The sequence below is a fragment of the Suricata suricatta genome, chromosome 12 (genome assembly GCF_006229205.1).
Source record: "Suricata suricatta isolate VVHF042 chromosome 12, meerkat_22Aug2017_6uvM2_HiC, whole genome shotgun sequence".
NCBI lineage: Eukaryota > Metazoa > Chordata > Mammalia > Carnivora > Herpestidae > Suricata > Suricata suricatta.
The window spans coordinates 17,544,758-17,561,026 of record NC_043711.1 but is presented as its reverse complement, the minus strand read 5'-3'; the positions used below and the strand labels follow the sequence as shown (position 1 = coordinate 17,561,026).

Here is a 16,269-nt window from a genome sequence, read left to right as displayed (position 1 = left end):
GCTCCGGGCCTGGCGTCCTGGTTCCGCAGCCCCCGCCGCCTCCACTGCCCCGGCGCGGCCAGGCCCGGTCCCATGTATCGCGCGCTCTACGCGTTCCGCTCGGCGGAGCCCAACGCGCTGGCGTTCGCCGCGGGCGAGACCTTCCTGGTGCTGGAGCGCAGCAGCGCGCACTGGTGGCTGGCAGCACGGGCGCGCAGTGGCGAGACGGGCTACGTGCCGCCCGCCTACCTGCGCCGCCTGCAGGTGAGTGTGCCCCTCCCCGGCCCGGCCTCCCCGGTCCTTAGACTGGGCCCCATCGCAGGCTCTCAGGACCAGACCCTGGAGCCCCGGGCCCGCCAAAACTTCCCGCAGATAGGGAGTTTGAGCACCTGACCCTGAGACCCTAGACCCACGAGGACAGGGACCCTAGGAGTCCGCACCCCCACAGAAGGTCAGGCCCTTGACAGCCAACTCGGAGGACTCTAGACCTGCAAGCCTAACTCTGGGACTTGAGACTCCTTGGATCCCAGACCCATTGAGACCCATTATCTGAACCCCCATCTAAGTAGAATTCAAGACTCCAGTAGCACTGAATTCTGACCAGTTCCGCAGATCCCTGAGACCCCAGACTCATAACTAGCCCTTTCCCTGGATCCCCTGGACCAACCCCTCAGACCCCCAACTGGAGCTACTGCCTCTACCACTGAGACCCCAGGCCACCCTGGACACCACCTGTTTCCCCACCATCCTCTGTGTCCTCATTCCCTAGGCCCTGGAGCCTAGATGATACCCTTATCCCCTGTATGACCCGCCAAGCCTTGAGACCTGAGTGTCTTTCACCCTCTTGTACTCAGCCGCCCCCTAAGCTCTTCTTCAGACTGATGCCAACCCTCTTGGAACCAAAGATCTCAGATCCTGCTGACACTCCTTGGCACAACTCTCCCCACCCCCCATTACAAGCCACCTTCAGGCCCTGACTTAACAGATTAATTTTCTCTGAAGGTGAAAAGCTCCATCCCTCTATGTCCCCAGCCTGGGGTGGGAGCTGCTCCCATTGTGAGGAAGTGAGATCTCTTCATGGCTTCCCCTGGTCTGACTATGACCCTGTTTCCTTCCAGTGGAGGCTGCATCTCCAGTTCCTGTTTCCCCAAGAATAGTCCTGCTGTGGGGGCTGGGGTGCAGTGTCTCCAGCTGGTCTGTTCTGACCTCAGGGGAAAGGAGGGCCTGGAGCCTCCAGGCCTGGCCTGTGCCAGACACCCCCGCCCCATCCTAGTCCCTATCCTTTTGGAAACATCCTGTCCCAGCCCGGTTCAGGACAGAAATAACAGGATAAATTTGGAGATGTCATCTGGTCTTGCCAGAGGGGATGGGCCCTGGACCCTCAGCTTGTTCCCATCCAGGAATGCCTGAGGTATGAGTGGGGCCCTGGACGCAGAGCTGCCAGCTCTGGCGTGAACATGTCAGACCCAGCCTCTCTGGGGCTGGGGGCTTGTTGGAGGCTTCTTCTTGAAGGGCCTGTGAGGCTCCTCTCCAGGGCCAGTGGGACTTGGTATTTGGAGACAGCAGAGAGGCTACAGTTTCTCTCATAGTTTCTGCATACCTCCCTCTGCCTCAGTCTCCCCAACTCTGTCTGTGTCTGTTATTCTGACTCTCCACCTGGATCTCCTTTCTCCGACTCTCTCCCTTTCTCTGTCTCCAGCTCTCAATTTCTTTCTGCGTTGTCTCCCTCTGCCTGAATTTCTCTCTCTCCCTCTCCCTCCCTCTCTCTCATTCTATCTCTTCCTTATTTTCTATGTGTATGCATTTCTTTTTGTGTTCCTCTTTCTGTCTGCTGTCCTTCTGCATTCTGGAATACTCCATGCTACCTGGAGGGCTTTACCGACCTCTGCATCCATCTGCCTGTCCCTCTCAGGAAAGCTTCTTAGACCCTCTCTGGAGTGACGTCACCTCAGTTCTGAGACTTCCATGTAGCCGATGGACCATTGTGGACAGGGGAGGGGTGAAAGTGGCTGGTCCCACAGCTGCCACCCCCTATTCTTCACACCATGCCAGGCAGGCTGGGTAGATTGGACCCTGGAGTTGTTGGGTCTGCAGCACAGAATCTGGGACAGGGGCCAGGCCCCTCTCTCATGTGCGTCCTTTGCCACAAACACAGAACTGCCGCTTCCCAGGGCAGGTCTGGAAGATTCCTTGGAACAGCTGAGGGGGATGAGGGCTAAAAGCAGGGGTGGAGAGAGGAGATCCCTTTGGTCGATCCCCAGCTGGTCCCTCAGGCCCATCCCAGGCCTGCAGAAGGCTCTCTGAGGACAGGGCTGCTCTGGAGTGTGACCTTGGTTTTGTGAAGGATCAGCAAGATCCAGAGTGATTTGTTAAGGGTTCCAGGCACTAGAGGCTCCCTGCTTGGCATTTCAGTTTGGGCTCTGAGTCAAACCTGGGGAGAGACTAGGTATGTACTGCTGGCCTCAAACCGGGGATCCCTGGGCTGTGTTTTTGCTCTAGACCCTTGGTTTTCAGAGACAGCAGAGAGCCTCAGTGTGGGGCCTGAGTGGGGCCCAATATGTAAAGCAGTAGCGTGGGGCCGCCCCATACCTCTGTTCCCTAAGTGACACAGTTTGAGAACCTTATTTCATATTCTAGTTCAGCTTTCTGTGTTCATGTCTACCATTCCAGCCTTTAGCTGTAACGGTCCTCTGTCTGCCCTGCGTTGCGTCCTGGGCTGGGTCTGGGCTCCGTACCCTCACTTGGCCCCCAGGTCTAACTGCCCACTCTTGCCCTCCCCACAGGGCGTGGAGCAAGATGTCCTCCAAGCCATTGACCGGGCCATTGAGGCTGTGCACAATGCGGCCATGCGGGATGGCGGCAAGTACAGCCTGGAGCAGCGCGGCGTCCTTCAGTGAGTGTGGGTGAGGGGAGTAGGGCACCCCTCCACCCCATTACCCTAGTGAGCACAGTTGGGCGTGGGTCCTTCGGTGGTGTGGAAGGCAGAGCTGCAAGCAACACAGAGTAGCGTGGGGCATGAGGGAGGAGGCAGGAGCCTGGGCTTTGAGGGGGCAGGACCCATGGGGAGCACATAAGGACCTTGGGAGTTTAAGGGAACTCATCCAGTAATCTCCCTGTCCCTCCATCAGGAAGCTGATCCACCACCGGAAAGAGACCCTGTCCCGCAGAGGCCCCTCAGCCTCCAGCCCTGCAGCTATGACCCCATCCACCAGTGACCATCATCTGGATGCCGCTGCTGCCAGGCAGCCCAATGGGTCGTGTCGAGCTGGGTTTGAGCGGCAACACAGCCTCCCTAGTTCCGAGTATCTCGGGGCAGATGGAGGCCTCTACCAGGTATTCGGGGAGGACATCCTGGGGGAGGGAAGTGGGTGGAGCTTAAGGCTTGGTCCACAGGATCCAAGGGTCCAGGCCTGTGCCAAGAGCTCAGGGCCTTAGCTAGGCATGTACCCCAGATGGCAGCCTGTCCTCCCAGATCCCACTTCTGTCCTCTCAGATCCCGCCACAGCCTCGCCGAGCAGCACCCACCACGCCACCCCCACCCGTGAAGCGCCGAGACCGTGAGGCCCTGGTGACCTCAGGCAGTGGTGAGAAGGCGGGGTTGGGGCAATTGGGGGAGCACCGTGTGCTTGGAATGGTTGCTCTGCCTGTGTCAGGAAGCTGGGGACTCTGGGCTTGGAGGGGTGGGTCTAGCAGAGAAACCAGGCCCTGTATTGGGAGGGCGGGGCTCAGGCCCTGGAGGGGTAGGGGACCCAGGGGGCTGTCCCAGCACAGCATCCGCTCTCTGCCCACAGGCGGCCGCAACACCACGCCCTCCGGGGGCAGTTCTGTGTCCAGCGGCTCCTCAGTCAGCAGCACCTCCCTTGACACGCTCTGTACCGGCTCTAGCTCATCTGAGCTGGGCCCCAGCTGCTCACCCACGCCCCCACCTGTGCCCCGCCGAGGCACGCACACCACTGTGTCCCAAACTCAGCCGGCTCCCTCCAAGGTGCCAGCTTCTGAGCCCCCTACAGAGGAGGTGGCAGTTGATACAACCTCGGCCCCCGATGAGCTGGAGGCCCTGGGTGCGCTGAACCTGGGGACCACAGAGGAGAAGGTGGTGGCCGAGACTGCTGTGCCCAAGACCATCGGGGCAGAGCTGATGGAGCTCGTGCGGAGAAACACCGGCCTGAGCCACGAGCTATGCCGTGTGGCCATTGGCGTCGTAGTGGGTCACATCCAGGCCTCTGTGCCGGCCAGCTCGCCTATCATGGAGCAGGTCCTCCTCTCGCTGGTAGAGGGCAAGGTGAGGGTGGGCGGCAGGGCCAGGGGCCTCCCCATCCTCGGGCCGCCCTGCCTCCCCTGCCCCATTCCCACCCTCACGCTTGTGTCCAGTCTTGACTCGACAGGTATTTATTGAGCTCTAGCCTGGCCTTCATTGTGCTGGGTGCGGGGGACATTTGAGCTGATCTCTAAAGGAGAAAGGGAGGAAGAGCATCCCAGGCAGAGGCTCAGCCTGGACCAAGGCCATAAGGCAGGCCCAAGCTTGGCTTGAAGGAGGAGGTGGAACAAGGCCAGCATGGCTGTAACACAGGGAGTGAGGGAACAGGTGGCGTGGGAGAGGTGAGACCCAGGGCAGGTGACAGATGAGACCAGAGGAGGGTGGGCAAAAGTCGTCTCTGGCTGCAGGGGAGGAGTGAACGTAGAGCATGAGAGAAGGCAGTACCTTGCTGGCCTTGGCAGTGGAGAGGAGTGGGTGCTTCGAGAGCTGTGACAGAGGCCTCAGTACTGACTCAGGTGTGAGTCAGGTGCGTGGGCATCGCAGGGTGGGTGGGATCCTTTGCCAGGGTTGGGGCACTGGTCAGGAAACAGGATTGGAGGGCAGCGAGCCATCTCCATACGGGGACCAGATGGGCCCGACGTCCCTCCTCAGGGCCCCATGGCCCAGCAGCTCTGTTGTGGGGTGGGGGGAGCAGCAGGTCAGTGGGCTTGTCTGTGCTGGGCACAGCGGGTGCTGCCAGGCTGGAAGACAGGGAACGTGGGGAGATGACAAGGCCTGGTGTGGATTTGGAGGGTTGCATCTCCGTCACATTCAGGTAGTGGCAGAGTCGGTGGCTTTCCTCATGGAAGATGTTTCTACAGAGCTGGGTTGAGGGGCAGGTTATTGGAAGGCACCCACAGATGTGGCAGAATCTGGTCCCAGCAGGTTATCAAGCCTGGAGGCAGTGGACTTACTTGCAGAGGGGGTATAGAACTGAGCTGGCACCCCTGGGAGCTTGGATGCTCAGGTGTGGGCCACAGGAGCAGGCCCTTTGTGGGAGCTCGGGGTGGGGCAGAGGGGAGGAAGGAAGAGAACCAGCAGCTGGTCCCCTGGCCTGTTCTGGGAGGACAGTGACTAGGGGCAGCTCTGAGAGATGAGGCTGGGAACCCTTCCCCAAGGCTGGCCTGGACCTCACACCCATAATATCCTCAGGGTCTGGGTTGACTTCTAAGGCTTGGGTGCTTCCTAGAGATGGTGACAGGCAAGGAGTGTGCTGAGCCATTCCTCACCCTCGCCCCCCAGGACCTGAGCACTGCCCTGCCCTCAGGGCAAGTCTGCCACGACCAGCAGCGGCTGGAGGTGATCTTCGCAGACCTGGCTCGGCGCAAGGATGATGCCCAGCAGCGCAGCTGGGCCCTGTACGAGGATGAAGGGGTCATCCGCTGCTACCTGGAGGAGCTGCTGCACATCCTGGTGCGGGGTGGGGGCCCACGGGTGTCTTCCCCCGGCTCCGACCCTGCACCATCCCCTCCAGTGCTCAGGAGCCTCCCCTGCGTCTACTCGGCTCACTTACGCGCGGCCACGTGGCTCACACTGAGTGATTCTGTCCTGCTTCCTCCTCTCCACAGACAGACGCAGACCCTGAAGTTTGCAAGAAAATGTGCAAGAGAAATGAGTTCGAGTCTGTCCTGGCCTTGGTGGCCTACTACCAAATGGTGTGTGCAAGATGGGAGGGGGGCAGGGGCATGGAGGCACCCGGGTAGAGGTGGGGGTTCCAGGCACTGAGCGCACAGGGTCTCCTACCAGGAGCACCGGGTGTCCCTGCGGCTGCTGCTCCTCAAGTGCTTTGGTGCCATGTGCAGCCTGGATGCAGCCATCATCTCCACACTCGTGTCGTCTGTGCTGCCTGTGGAGCTGGCACGGGACATGCAGACAGACACGCAGGGTGAGGCGAGGGGGAGCTTCCTGCCGTCTGGGGGGTTCCCACCATCTGTAGGGGCTCTTACCGCCTGCCTTGCCCCGCAGATCACCAGAAACTCTGTTACTCCGCCCTCATCCTGGCCATGGTCTTCTCCATGGGGGAGGCAGTGCCCTACGCACACTATGGTAAGTGGGCAGGCCGCCGACCAGCTGACTGCTGGGAGCCCCACAGTCCCTAGCTGACAGGGATCAGGCATCCCCAGGGCTCACAGAGACCCAGGGTGCTGGTTGGTGTGCAGAGTTGGGGAGGGTTGACTCTGTGCACCCCTCTCCCAGAGCACCTGGGCACGCCCTTTGCCCAGTTCCTACTGAGCATCGTTGAGGATGGGCTGCCCCTGGACACCACAGAGCAGCTGCCCGATCTCTGCATGAACCTGCTTCTGGCTCTCAACTTGCACCTGCCAGGTGGGAATGGGGCCTGGGAGGAGGTGGCTGACCAGCTGGGGGCTCTCCCAGCTAAGCACCTGTGCTTGATTTACCTACACCCATATCCTCCCTCAGCCCCTGACCAGAACGTCATCATGACCGCCCTGAGCAAACACTCCAACGTCAAGATCTTCTCCGAGAAGCTTCTGCTGCTCCTGAACAGAGGGGGTGAGGGTGCAGGAATCTGGTGGTGCCGCTTCGATGTCCTGTGACTCCATGACCCCCATAGCTCCTTGCAGTTGCTCTGGCCCTCCCACAGTGACCGCCCTGATCCTTCCTCTCTTCTCCCTGCCTCCTAGATGACCCCGTGCGCATCTTCAAGCATGAGCCGCAGCCACCACACTCCATCCTCAAGTTCCTGCAGGACGTGTTCGCCAGCCCCATCACGGCTGCCATCTTCTACCACACAGACATGATGGCACTCATCGACATTACCGTGCGCCACATTGCAGACCTGTCACCCGGAGACAAGGTGCCAGGAGGTGGCTGCGGTGGGGATGGGAGCTGTGTAGAAACTAAAACAAAATGCACGGGAGACAGGACACTGGACAGAGACTGGGGATGGGGCACAGCTTGGAGCCAGGCCACTGGGGAGGCCACTCAGTAAGCCATGGCAGGTGTGCCCAGGCCCAGAGGAGGCCCTGGTGAGCTGGTCTGGGCCAGGCTGTGTGGACAGAGCTGGGGTGGAGCGGGCAGTGGGGTCAGGCGGGAGAAGGGGGGACTTACACAAGGCCTCAGAGGCTGCAGCAGGAGCTTGTGATCTCAGAAGAGGGGAGGTGATCTGACGGACACCCCGAGCAGAGTGTAGACTGTAGGAGAGCCCAGGGGAGGCAGGAGGCTTGTGAGGAAGCAGCCCAGGTGGGCGGGGAGAGGCCGTGGCCGCCTGGGAAGAAGTCAGGCTTGCAGGTATTGGAAATGGATCCCAGGATTTGCCGCTGGACTTGTATTGAGCAACCACATGGATGCAGTGTGATTGCTGAAGTGGGGAAACAGTCTTTGAGGGGGAAATGGAGTTGCGTTTTGATGTGTCAAGTTTGACAAGATATCTGTTAGGCATCCAGGCACAGAGCACATTTGGGGGCAGTGGAGGCGAGTTGGGAGGACTGGAAAGACACACTAGAGTTGCCCATGCACCGATGTGATGGGAAGCCTGTTTCAGGGCCGCCGCCAAGAGTGCGAGGCGAAGGGGTCAGAGGGAGGCTCAGGTCTCAGCCCAGGACACAGTGAGGAGATGTAGGGAGGAGCCCAAAGCAAGGTTTGGAGGAGGAGGGAGCTGAGAAACCTCCACAGTTAAGAGCCTGAGTAAGATGGAGGCTGTGAATTGGTCACTGGAATTGCCCCTTAGAGTCCCCAAGTGACTAACAAGCAGCATCTGTGGAGTGGAGAGAAAAAGAATGGAATTTTTTTTTAATATAACACTATTTTTTTTAACATATGCAATTATTTTCCATCATTTACAATACAGTAGTTACAATGACACTCCAAACAGAAAAGCGAAGTAAAAAATCAAAACCCCAACTTCTATTTCATGTAATTAGACTTATACAGAAATTAGAAGGTTAAGTAACAACTAGTTCGTCACCTAATTTCACAGCTATCTGAAGTGGCAATCGTTATATAGCAGCTTATCTATGATACAAGAATGGAATTTTTAAGAGAGAATTTGAAGTTGGAAGGGAATGAGGGGGAACTGGAAGCTGGAGACAGCCCCTGTGGTTTTTCTGTGAAGGGAGCAGAACAGAGGGGGTCCGCCTGAGGGAGATATGGGATCATCAGGAAGTGTTTTAAAGTTAGGAGATGCTGGTGCAGGCCAGAGGGAATGATCTAGTAAGCATCAAGAAATGGCTGACATGTTCGGGAGAGTGCGCCACCGCAGATGTCAAGTAGATCAGGCAGTGAGAGAGGGCCCAGGGCTGTGGAGGGGCACCCCTCTCCCCAAAAGGGGCCAGGACAGGTCATTCTGACAGAGACAGGTAAGATGTGGGTGCTGTGAGGGGAAGACGAGGGCTTTCTGAACGCTTCTTTTCTCCATGAAGCACAAAGCCAGCTGTCCAGGCACTTTAGGTCTAGAAAGCCAAGAGGAGGTGGGCCGTGGTCCTTAAGGGCGTGTGAACATAGAGAAAAGTGACAGGAGCCCAGGCAGAGCTGCGCGACTGTCTGAGGCCTGTGGCAGGGAAGGAAGCAGAGACCTGCACTCGGCTCTGTGGCGATCTGGGGCTTAGACCCTGGGAAGTGATTTGCAGGCACTGTGGTCTCACCAGGCTTGGGAGTTACAGGGTGGCGCTGCCTAGAGAAGGTACTGAGTCCTCTAGCCATAGTTAAGGAGGGAAATGAGGGATGATGAGGGGGGCAGGCAGAGGAAAAGTGCTGGGATCGTGTCAGTGGATTGGGGGTCCTGTGAGGAAAAGGAGCAGCTGGGGACGACGGGAGGGGGTGTTAAAGCTGGACTCCGGGCACGTGTGGAAGGTTGAATGTGAGGTGTGCCGAGACAGGGGTATCCCAGAAGACAGCTGTGCATTTAGTTGGACGGCTGTGCTCTTTAGTCAGAGAAAGAACATGAGAAAGCCTTCAGCTTTGGGAAGGTGGAACTGGCAGTTTCCCTTTGCCACCTCTCTGGGCCAGGACTCCTGGGGGCTGGCCATGTTCTGGGACGCCCGTGTCTGGTATGGCCCATTCATTCACTTACTCAGCCACTGTTGAAGGCCAGTTCATGTGCCAGGCACATCGTGGGTGCTTGGGATGCAGCTCTGATCTTCAGTGTTGTGAGGCGGTCCGCACTGGGGTCCACATGGCACCTGGTCCTGTCTGGTGGTGGTCGCGCTGCCTCCCCGGGGTCCTTGAGCTCACCTGCCCCCCTGCTCCTCCCACAGCTTCGCGTAGAGTACCTCTCCCTGATGCATGCAGTGATCCGCACCACGCCCTACCTGCAGCACCGCCACCGGCTGCCTGACCTGCAGGCCACACTGCGCCGAATCCTGACTGAAGAGGAGGCCTCACCCCAGAGTCAGATGGACCGCATGATTGTCCGAGAGATGTGCAAGGAGTTCCCGGTGCTGGGCGAGGACCCCAGCTAGCACCTTCCTTCCCTCCCTTCCCTGCAGCCCTGGTCAGGGTGCAGGGAACACGGAGGCTTGGCCCTAAGAATGTTTGCACAGACAGTGTGGGGGAGATGGCAGTGGAAGGGGCCTGAGCAGGGCCCCCCACCGGAAGTAGAGCCAATGTCAGGGGCCAAGTGTGGGATTGGGGACCACGTTCTGGGAGCTATGCTGGAGCACAGGGCCTGTGTGAGCTAAAGCCCCTCCATCTCCTGGTAGGCTGCCTCTTCAGCATGCCCCCTCCCCCCAGCACAAATGCACACTCAGAGTCCTGCTGCTGCTCCGGGCTGGGCCAGAGCCGCCATCCCTGTTCTGCCTCGTCTGGGTCCTGGGCCTCAGCAAGCCATGTGCTTGGGGTGATGGGAGGCACCTTCCGCCAGCTGTTCTTTGCCTTAGCTTTGCAGTGAGTGCTTCTCATGTGCTTCCCTTCCCCGTGGGGGTCGCTTTCCCTTGTTCCCCACCCCCAGGGGTCTTGGCCAAGCTCCTGCTTTGAAAGCGGAATCTTAGAGACAGGCCATCTATTCTGGAGACTCACAGAATAGGGTGATGGCACTCAGAAAGCCAATGACAGAATCTATTTTCTCTGTAAAAACGTAGACTGAAAAGCCATGTGTATTTTCCTGTGTGCTGCAGCTCACCTTTGGAAATAAATCACAGGCATCCGGAAACGGGCTCCCCTGTATGATCCTGGGTTGTGGGAGAAGACGGGCAGGGGCACTGGGGCCTCAGGACCTTGTCACATCCTTGCCCTGACCTCTCCAGTGTAAGGAGGGGGTGGTCCCTGATAGGCCTGTCCATCAAAGTCCCTTGAGCCCTGTTCCAGCTTCTCCCCCTGAGTTCCCACTTCTGGGCCACAGCCAAGCCGAGTGCCCTCCCAGACTTCACTTCCATCTTTCTTTGCTTTGGATGCCGACTCTCCCCCGTTGAAAGCCTCTCCTTCATAGCTGCTCTCAAATGAAGCAGGCCCAACCCCAGCCTCCCTGCCTGCTGAGGCCCTGCCTCACTCTGTTCCCTTTCTCATTTGTCAGTGGGTCCAACAAGAGCCCCTCATTTTGCAGCCTCAGCAGAGATTTGGCCATAACTGTAGGGCAAGGAGAGTATCTTGACAACCGTGGGGTTCTTTTGACACTACTGATTGAGAATTAGGGGCCATTCGGCAAAAACTTCATTTTCCTTGTGGGCTCCCAAGTTAAAGGCTCTCGCCATAAATGGGGGAGGAGAATCAAGAACCCGCAGACAGACACCAGTCAGAAGTGGTTTTCATCAGTTCCCCTTTTTTTTTTTTTACCCAGGACGATATCCTCATAAGATCCTTCCATATGTCCAGAATTCCTGAAACCATGACCTCCAGTCATGATTTTTCCTTTATAATTGGGGTGCTGAAGACAGAGGGCTGTTACATTATTTTCTCAACACCGACCATCTAATCCAGCAAGAAGCACAAAGAGGCTGGGGCTAGAGGTGGGGTCCCCTGGAAACAAGTCCCCAGGAAGCCGAGGCAGGAATATTTGACAGGGAACCAAGCACAGGAGGCTTAACTGAACACACAGGCTCTCCTGCTGGACCTGAAGAGGGGCTGTGTGACACAGTCTGGTCACTCTTTTCATCCCAGAGCCATTCTACCTTGCCTTTCACATCCAGAGTCAATGACGCTGACTTCCAGTCATGACTTCTTCCTCACTGGAATGCTGAGAGCAGAGAACCACGACTGTCCTCCCAAGAGAGTGTAATTGAGTGAAAAGCACAGGTCCCCAGGAGGATGAGGCAGAACATTTGACAACTCCTGTGCCTTGCTCTGTCGGGGTTGTGATGCACACACAGACCTTGGTAGGGTAGGGCTGTCCCGTGCCATCTGTGCCTGTGGCTCGCACCTATAATGAGCAAAGTACAGCCCCATGGCATGAGGGTCAGAAGGCCCTGCCAGTTTCCACATGGTTGTCCAAGAGGCCCTGGCACATGTTTGTAAGGGATGTAAGAGCCCCAATTGGCAAAGTTACATATTGGCCTCTGGCAGCAAACAAGTACATGGAGAAGGTTCAGGACTCCAGGACCCCCGCAGCAGATACCTCAATGGTGCCCTCACAACCCAAAATTAGAACCATGGAGGGAAATATGATTAGCCAGAGAATTCCTCAGTGAGGAAACTTTGAGTGAACACCCTTTTGTCTGCTTTGGAGGATGGTAAGTGTGGGGTGTGGTGAGGTAAAACAAGGGGTAGAGAGATGACTAAGCCCCTCCAGTGGGTGTTTGAGTGGGGCTGAGGAAAAACTCAAGAAATGTGGAGGGGCAATGAGGGATGGGGGCTTGGGCTGACCTCCGGTGTAGAAATGAGTACCTGCTGGTGTCGGCACCATGCCTGTGGGCCGTGCACTATGGACACACACACATCAGGCGACTCCAGAGTAAGGGAGTGGGCAAATCACATGCCTGTTCAGTCCCCCAAAGATACAGAGGCTCCAAGTAGTTGAAAACAATGTTTTCTTTTTCTCTTTTAAAACTCATGACCAAGACCAAGAGTCACATGCTCTTCAGACTGAGCCAACCAAGCACCCCATTTTTTCCTTGTTTTTATGAATGAATAATACAACCATGAAAAATACACTATACAAAGAATAGAGCTGAATGAATGATGACAGAATATGCTGATCTAACCACCACCCAAGTCAAGAAATAGAATATCACTGGTCCCTAAAGCCCACTGTGTGCCCCTTCTTTAAAAAAATTTTTTCATGGGGGCACCTGGGTGGGTCAGTCCATTAAGCGTCTGACTTTGGCTCAGGTCATGATCTCACAGTCCATGAGTTCAAGCCCCATGTTGGGCTCTGTGCTGACAGCTCAGAGCCTGGAGCCTGCTTCAGATTCTGTGCCCCCCCCCCGCCCCTCCCCTTCTCATGTTCTATGTCTCTCAAAATTAAATGTGAAAAAAAATTAATATTTTTCATGTTTGAGAGAGAGACAGACAGAGCACAAGGGGAGCGGCAGAGAGAGAATCCCAAGAAGGCTTCACACTGTCAGTGCAGAGCCCAATGTGGGGCTCAATCCCACAAACTGGGAGATCATGACCCAAGCTGAAATCAAGAGCTGGACACTTTAACCGACTGAGCCGTTCAGGTGCCCCTTTGTGCCCCCTCTTAATCACTGACTCCCTCTTCCTCCTCAGACCTCCCTAGAGGTAATTACAGATCAGCTTTGCCTGTTTTTGAACTTCACATAAATGGAACCATACAGTATAAACCTGTCTGTCTGGCTTCTTCATTCACCATTAAATTTCTGAGATTTGTCTATGTTGTAGTATGTGGTTCAGGTTTGGTCACCCCCAATGTTGTACGGGCTATGCCCTCATTTATTTATTCACTGCTGATGACCTTTAGGTTTCCAGTTGTTGTCAATTATGAAGTGTCAGGGACATTGTTCCTGGGTCTTTTTGCTGCACATATGCATCATACAGGGGAGTATCTTCTCACAAGTGGAACTGCAGGGTCACAAGCCGATGCTCCAAACTGTTTTACAAAATAGCTGTACCAGTGTATGCTCCTCCATCTCCTTCCGAAAACTTGATATTATCAGCCATTTCTTTTTGTTTATTTTCAGTCATTCTGGTACCCCATAGTAGTATTTATTTTTAAATTTGCATTTCCCTGATGGCTAAAGAGATTGAGCACTTATTCATTCATTTACTGGCTCTTTGGATCATTTGTGAAGTGCCTGTTCACATCTCACCTCATTGCACAAACTGTAAGATCATGACATGAGTGGAAGTCAAGAGTCAGCCATGCAACTGACTGAGACACCCAGACACCCTGTTGCACTATTTTCATTAGCATCATTCCTGGCATTTTGTTACTTGATGCTCTTGTAAATGGCATATTTAAAATTTTTAAGCTATTGCTGATATATAGAAATTACAACTAATTTATTTATATGAATATTTTATTTTTTTAATGTTTATTTTTTATATTTTTAAGAGGGAGAGCAAGTGGGAGAGGGGCAGAGAGAAAGGGAGACACAGAATCCAAAGCAGGCTCCAGACTCTGAGCTGTCAGCACAGAACCTGAAGCAGGGCTCAAACTCATAGACTGCGAGATCATGACCTGAGCCAAAGTTGGATGCTTAACCAACTGAACCGCCCAGGAATTCCAGAGACTTTATTTTTAGGTAATCTTTATACCCAATGTGGGGCTTAAGCTCTCAACCCCAAGACCAAGAGTTGTATGCTCCACCGACTGAGCCAGTCAGGTGCTTCACAACTGATTTTTATACATTGATCTTGTATTCAATGTCTCTGCTAAAGTCACTCTAATAACTTACCTATAGGTTCTTTAAAAATTTTTACATATACAATCCTATCACCTGTGTTTATGTTTTACTTTTTCCTTTCCAATCTTCATAACTTTTTATTTTTCCTGCCTTACAGCACTGGCTATTTCCTCCAATATAATATTGAGATTTTTGGTCATGAATGTAAAATGTTTTTCTCCAGTAATGTTCTGCTGCACCAGAGGTGAGGCATACACGAATAGTCTATTTTAGTGGGGTTAGATTTTAGCCCAGCATGTTTGTCTAAGAAAAGCAGGACAGGTGAGCTGTTACAACACTGGGTTCTAGAAAGCTTAATAGTAAAGGTAAGGCAATGAGGAGGTGAAGAATGCTGGATTGAAGATCTCAATGAGATCAAAGAACTGTTGGATAATTGAGCTGGATGGGTTAGCCTACTCACCCAGCAAGGTACCTGACTGGGAGGAAGTAGGGGACTAACACAGAGTAGAAGGAAAAAAGGCAGGGAGAGAGAGGCAGAGATGTCCTAAAGAGTAGTTTCGGGGCGCCTGGGTGGCTCAGTCGGTTGAGTGTCTGGATTCAGCTCAGGTCATGATCTCCCGGTTTGTGGGTTCGAGCTCCGTGTCGGGCTCTGTGCTGATGGCTAACTCAGAGCCTGGAACTTGCTTCAGATTCTGTCTCCCTCTCTCTCTGACCCTCCCCTGCTTGTGCTGTCTCTGTCTCTCAAAAATAAATAAAACATCAAAAAAAAAAAAGAGTAGTTTCTGCCAAGCCTTTGCCCTCTGGTCTCCTGGACTGCTCTCCATCTGCCCCACAGTAGCCTCAAACCCAGGTTTCTCAGCCCTGGGTGGACCTTCTAATTTAGAGATGAAAAGAAGAGACAGGATGAACCAGGTAGGGATTTTGCTGTGTTCCTAGGAGGTAGGGGCAAGTCTGGAGTTGAAGGGAAGAACTATCATCAATACTTGGTTTCTGTCTTTACCAGGGACATTAGAAGCTGCAGCTGGATTGGGGTCGGGGTGGGGGTGGAGGGGGGGGGCACAGAAGTGAGCGCACATGGGGAGAGGGAGACCTCTAGGGTACAGCAGCCACAAAGAGAAGACAACAGTGAAGGCAGGAACATTAGGGAGTGACAGGGCTGGCCACCGCAGTTACACCGTGAGTCAAGGGTATTAAGGAGAGGTCTAGGTCTTGCTCTCTTCCAGGAGCATCAGCTGAAGCCACTGCTAGCCCTAATGAAGACAGCAGAGCTCGATTTTCCTCGGCCACGGTTCCTTTACCCCTCTGCACATGTGCCCACTTAGCCTCCAAGACCTAGGATGGCTCCTCCTTCCCTTGCAGCTGCAGACTGCCTCTTGGTTATTGAGGCTCTGCTCAAGCATTTTCTCCAGCAGGAAGCCGTTCCAGATCGCCAAGTTGGCTGAGGCACCTCCTCAGGGATCCCAGTACTCTTCCCCGTATCGTTCCTCTTGCCTCATTGGTGCCAAGTTTCATGCCCTGCACTCGCTAGATTGTGGACCCGGAGGGCGACCGCGCAGCCCAAAACCACATCCCCGACCTCGCCACTCCAGTTCCTCCAGAGACTGGGTCCCCATCCAACCCAGTTCTGCCTTCAGCAGCTCAGCAGTGCTCCATCCTCACGCCCATAGGAACCGAGACCGTAAATCCGGCGCGAAGCTCCGACCTTAGGGGGTCCTCAGATTCTGGAGCCCACCTGCCAGCTTTCCACAGCTAGGTAGGGTGCTCAGGAGGTGGGACCCACGGAAACACCCCTCCCGGAAGAGAAGTCAAGGGGGCCAAAGAATGTGCCGTCTGATTGGTCGACGGTGATGTCATACCGTTAGAGAGGGCGGCAGGCCTGAGCCGGGAGTTTTGCGTTAGTTCCTAACAGGAGCCTCACCCCTTGGAACCTTCTGAGATCCCGCAAACCCCTCCTCAATCTGCGGACGCCGGCGCCCTTTATCCATGACGCTGCAGGACGTTGCCGCTGCTGCCTTAGCAGGCCCGCGGGTAGAGCGCCTCCGGGATTATCGCTCCGGGCTATCCTGGAAGCCACAGAACCCTCCCCTAAAACAATGAGTCCGCCGTCGGGGGGCGGAGCCTTCTATTGTGCCAATAGTTCTCTCCCAACCCAGTGTCGTATTCTGTGACGTCTATTCCGCCCTGTCTGCCCATTGGCCAGCCGGAACCGACTTGCGCCTGGAGTTGCCCAGCTCTGGGAGAACTGTATTGAACCATGGGAGGAGGACTGAGCTTCCGTTAGTCCCTTCAAGGGGT

General features: G+C 55.3%; 1 protein-coding gene across 1 annotated transcript; it reads left to right on the top strand.

Moving 5' to 3' along the window:
- The first annotated feature begins 72 nt into the window (after nucleotides 1-72).
- NCKIPSD (NCK interacting protein with SH3 domain) lies at nucleotides 73-10,385 on the top strand. The gene is made up of 13 exons (XM_029918622.1): nucleotides 73-243; nucleotides 2,763-2,872; nucleotides 3,108-3,312; nucleotides 3,473-3,563; nucleotides 3,771-4,261; nucleotides 5,519-5,689; nucleotides 5,845-5,931; nucleotides 6,023-6,161; nucleotides 6,242-6,322; nucleotides 6,473-6,601; nucleotides 6,698-6,790; nucleotides 6,922-7,094; nucleotides 9,493-10,385. Exons 1-13 carry the CDS (start codon nucleotides 73-75, stop codon nucleotides 9,694-9,696), a joined length of 2,145 nt encoding a protein of 714 aa, XP_029774482.1. The 3' UTR covers nucleotides 9,697-10,385.
- Nucleotides 10,386-16,269: the final 5,884 nt, after the last annotated feature.

Excerpts from the sequence above, each read along its gene's own strand:
- NCKIPSD (XM_029918622.1), top strand. The coding sequence starts at position 73 with ATGTATCGCGCGCTCTACGCGTTCCGCTCGGCGGAGCCCAACGCGCTG. Across the intron at positions 2,873-3,107 it reads GAGCAGCGCGGCGTCCTTCA|GAAGCTGATCCACCACCGGA; the intron begins GTGAGTGTGGGT and ends TCCCTCCATCAG. Across the intron at positions 4,262-5,518 it reads TCTCGCTGGTAGAGGGCAAG|GACCTGAGCACTGCCCTGCC; the intron begins GTGAGGGTGGGC and ends CTCGCCCCCCAG.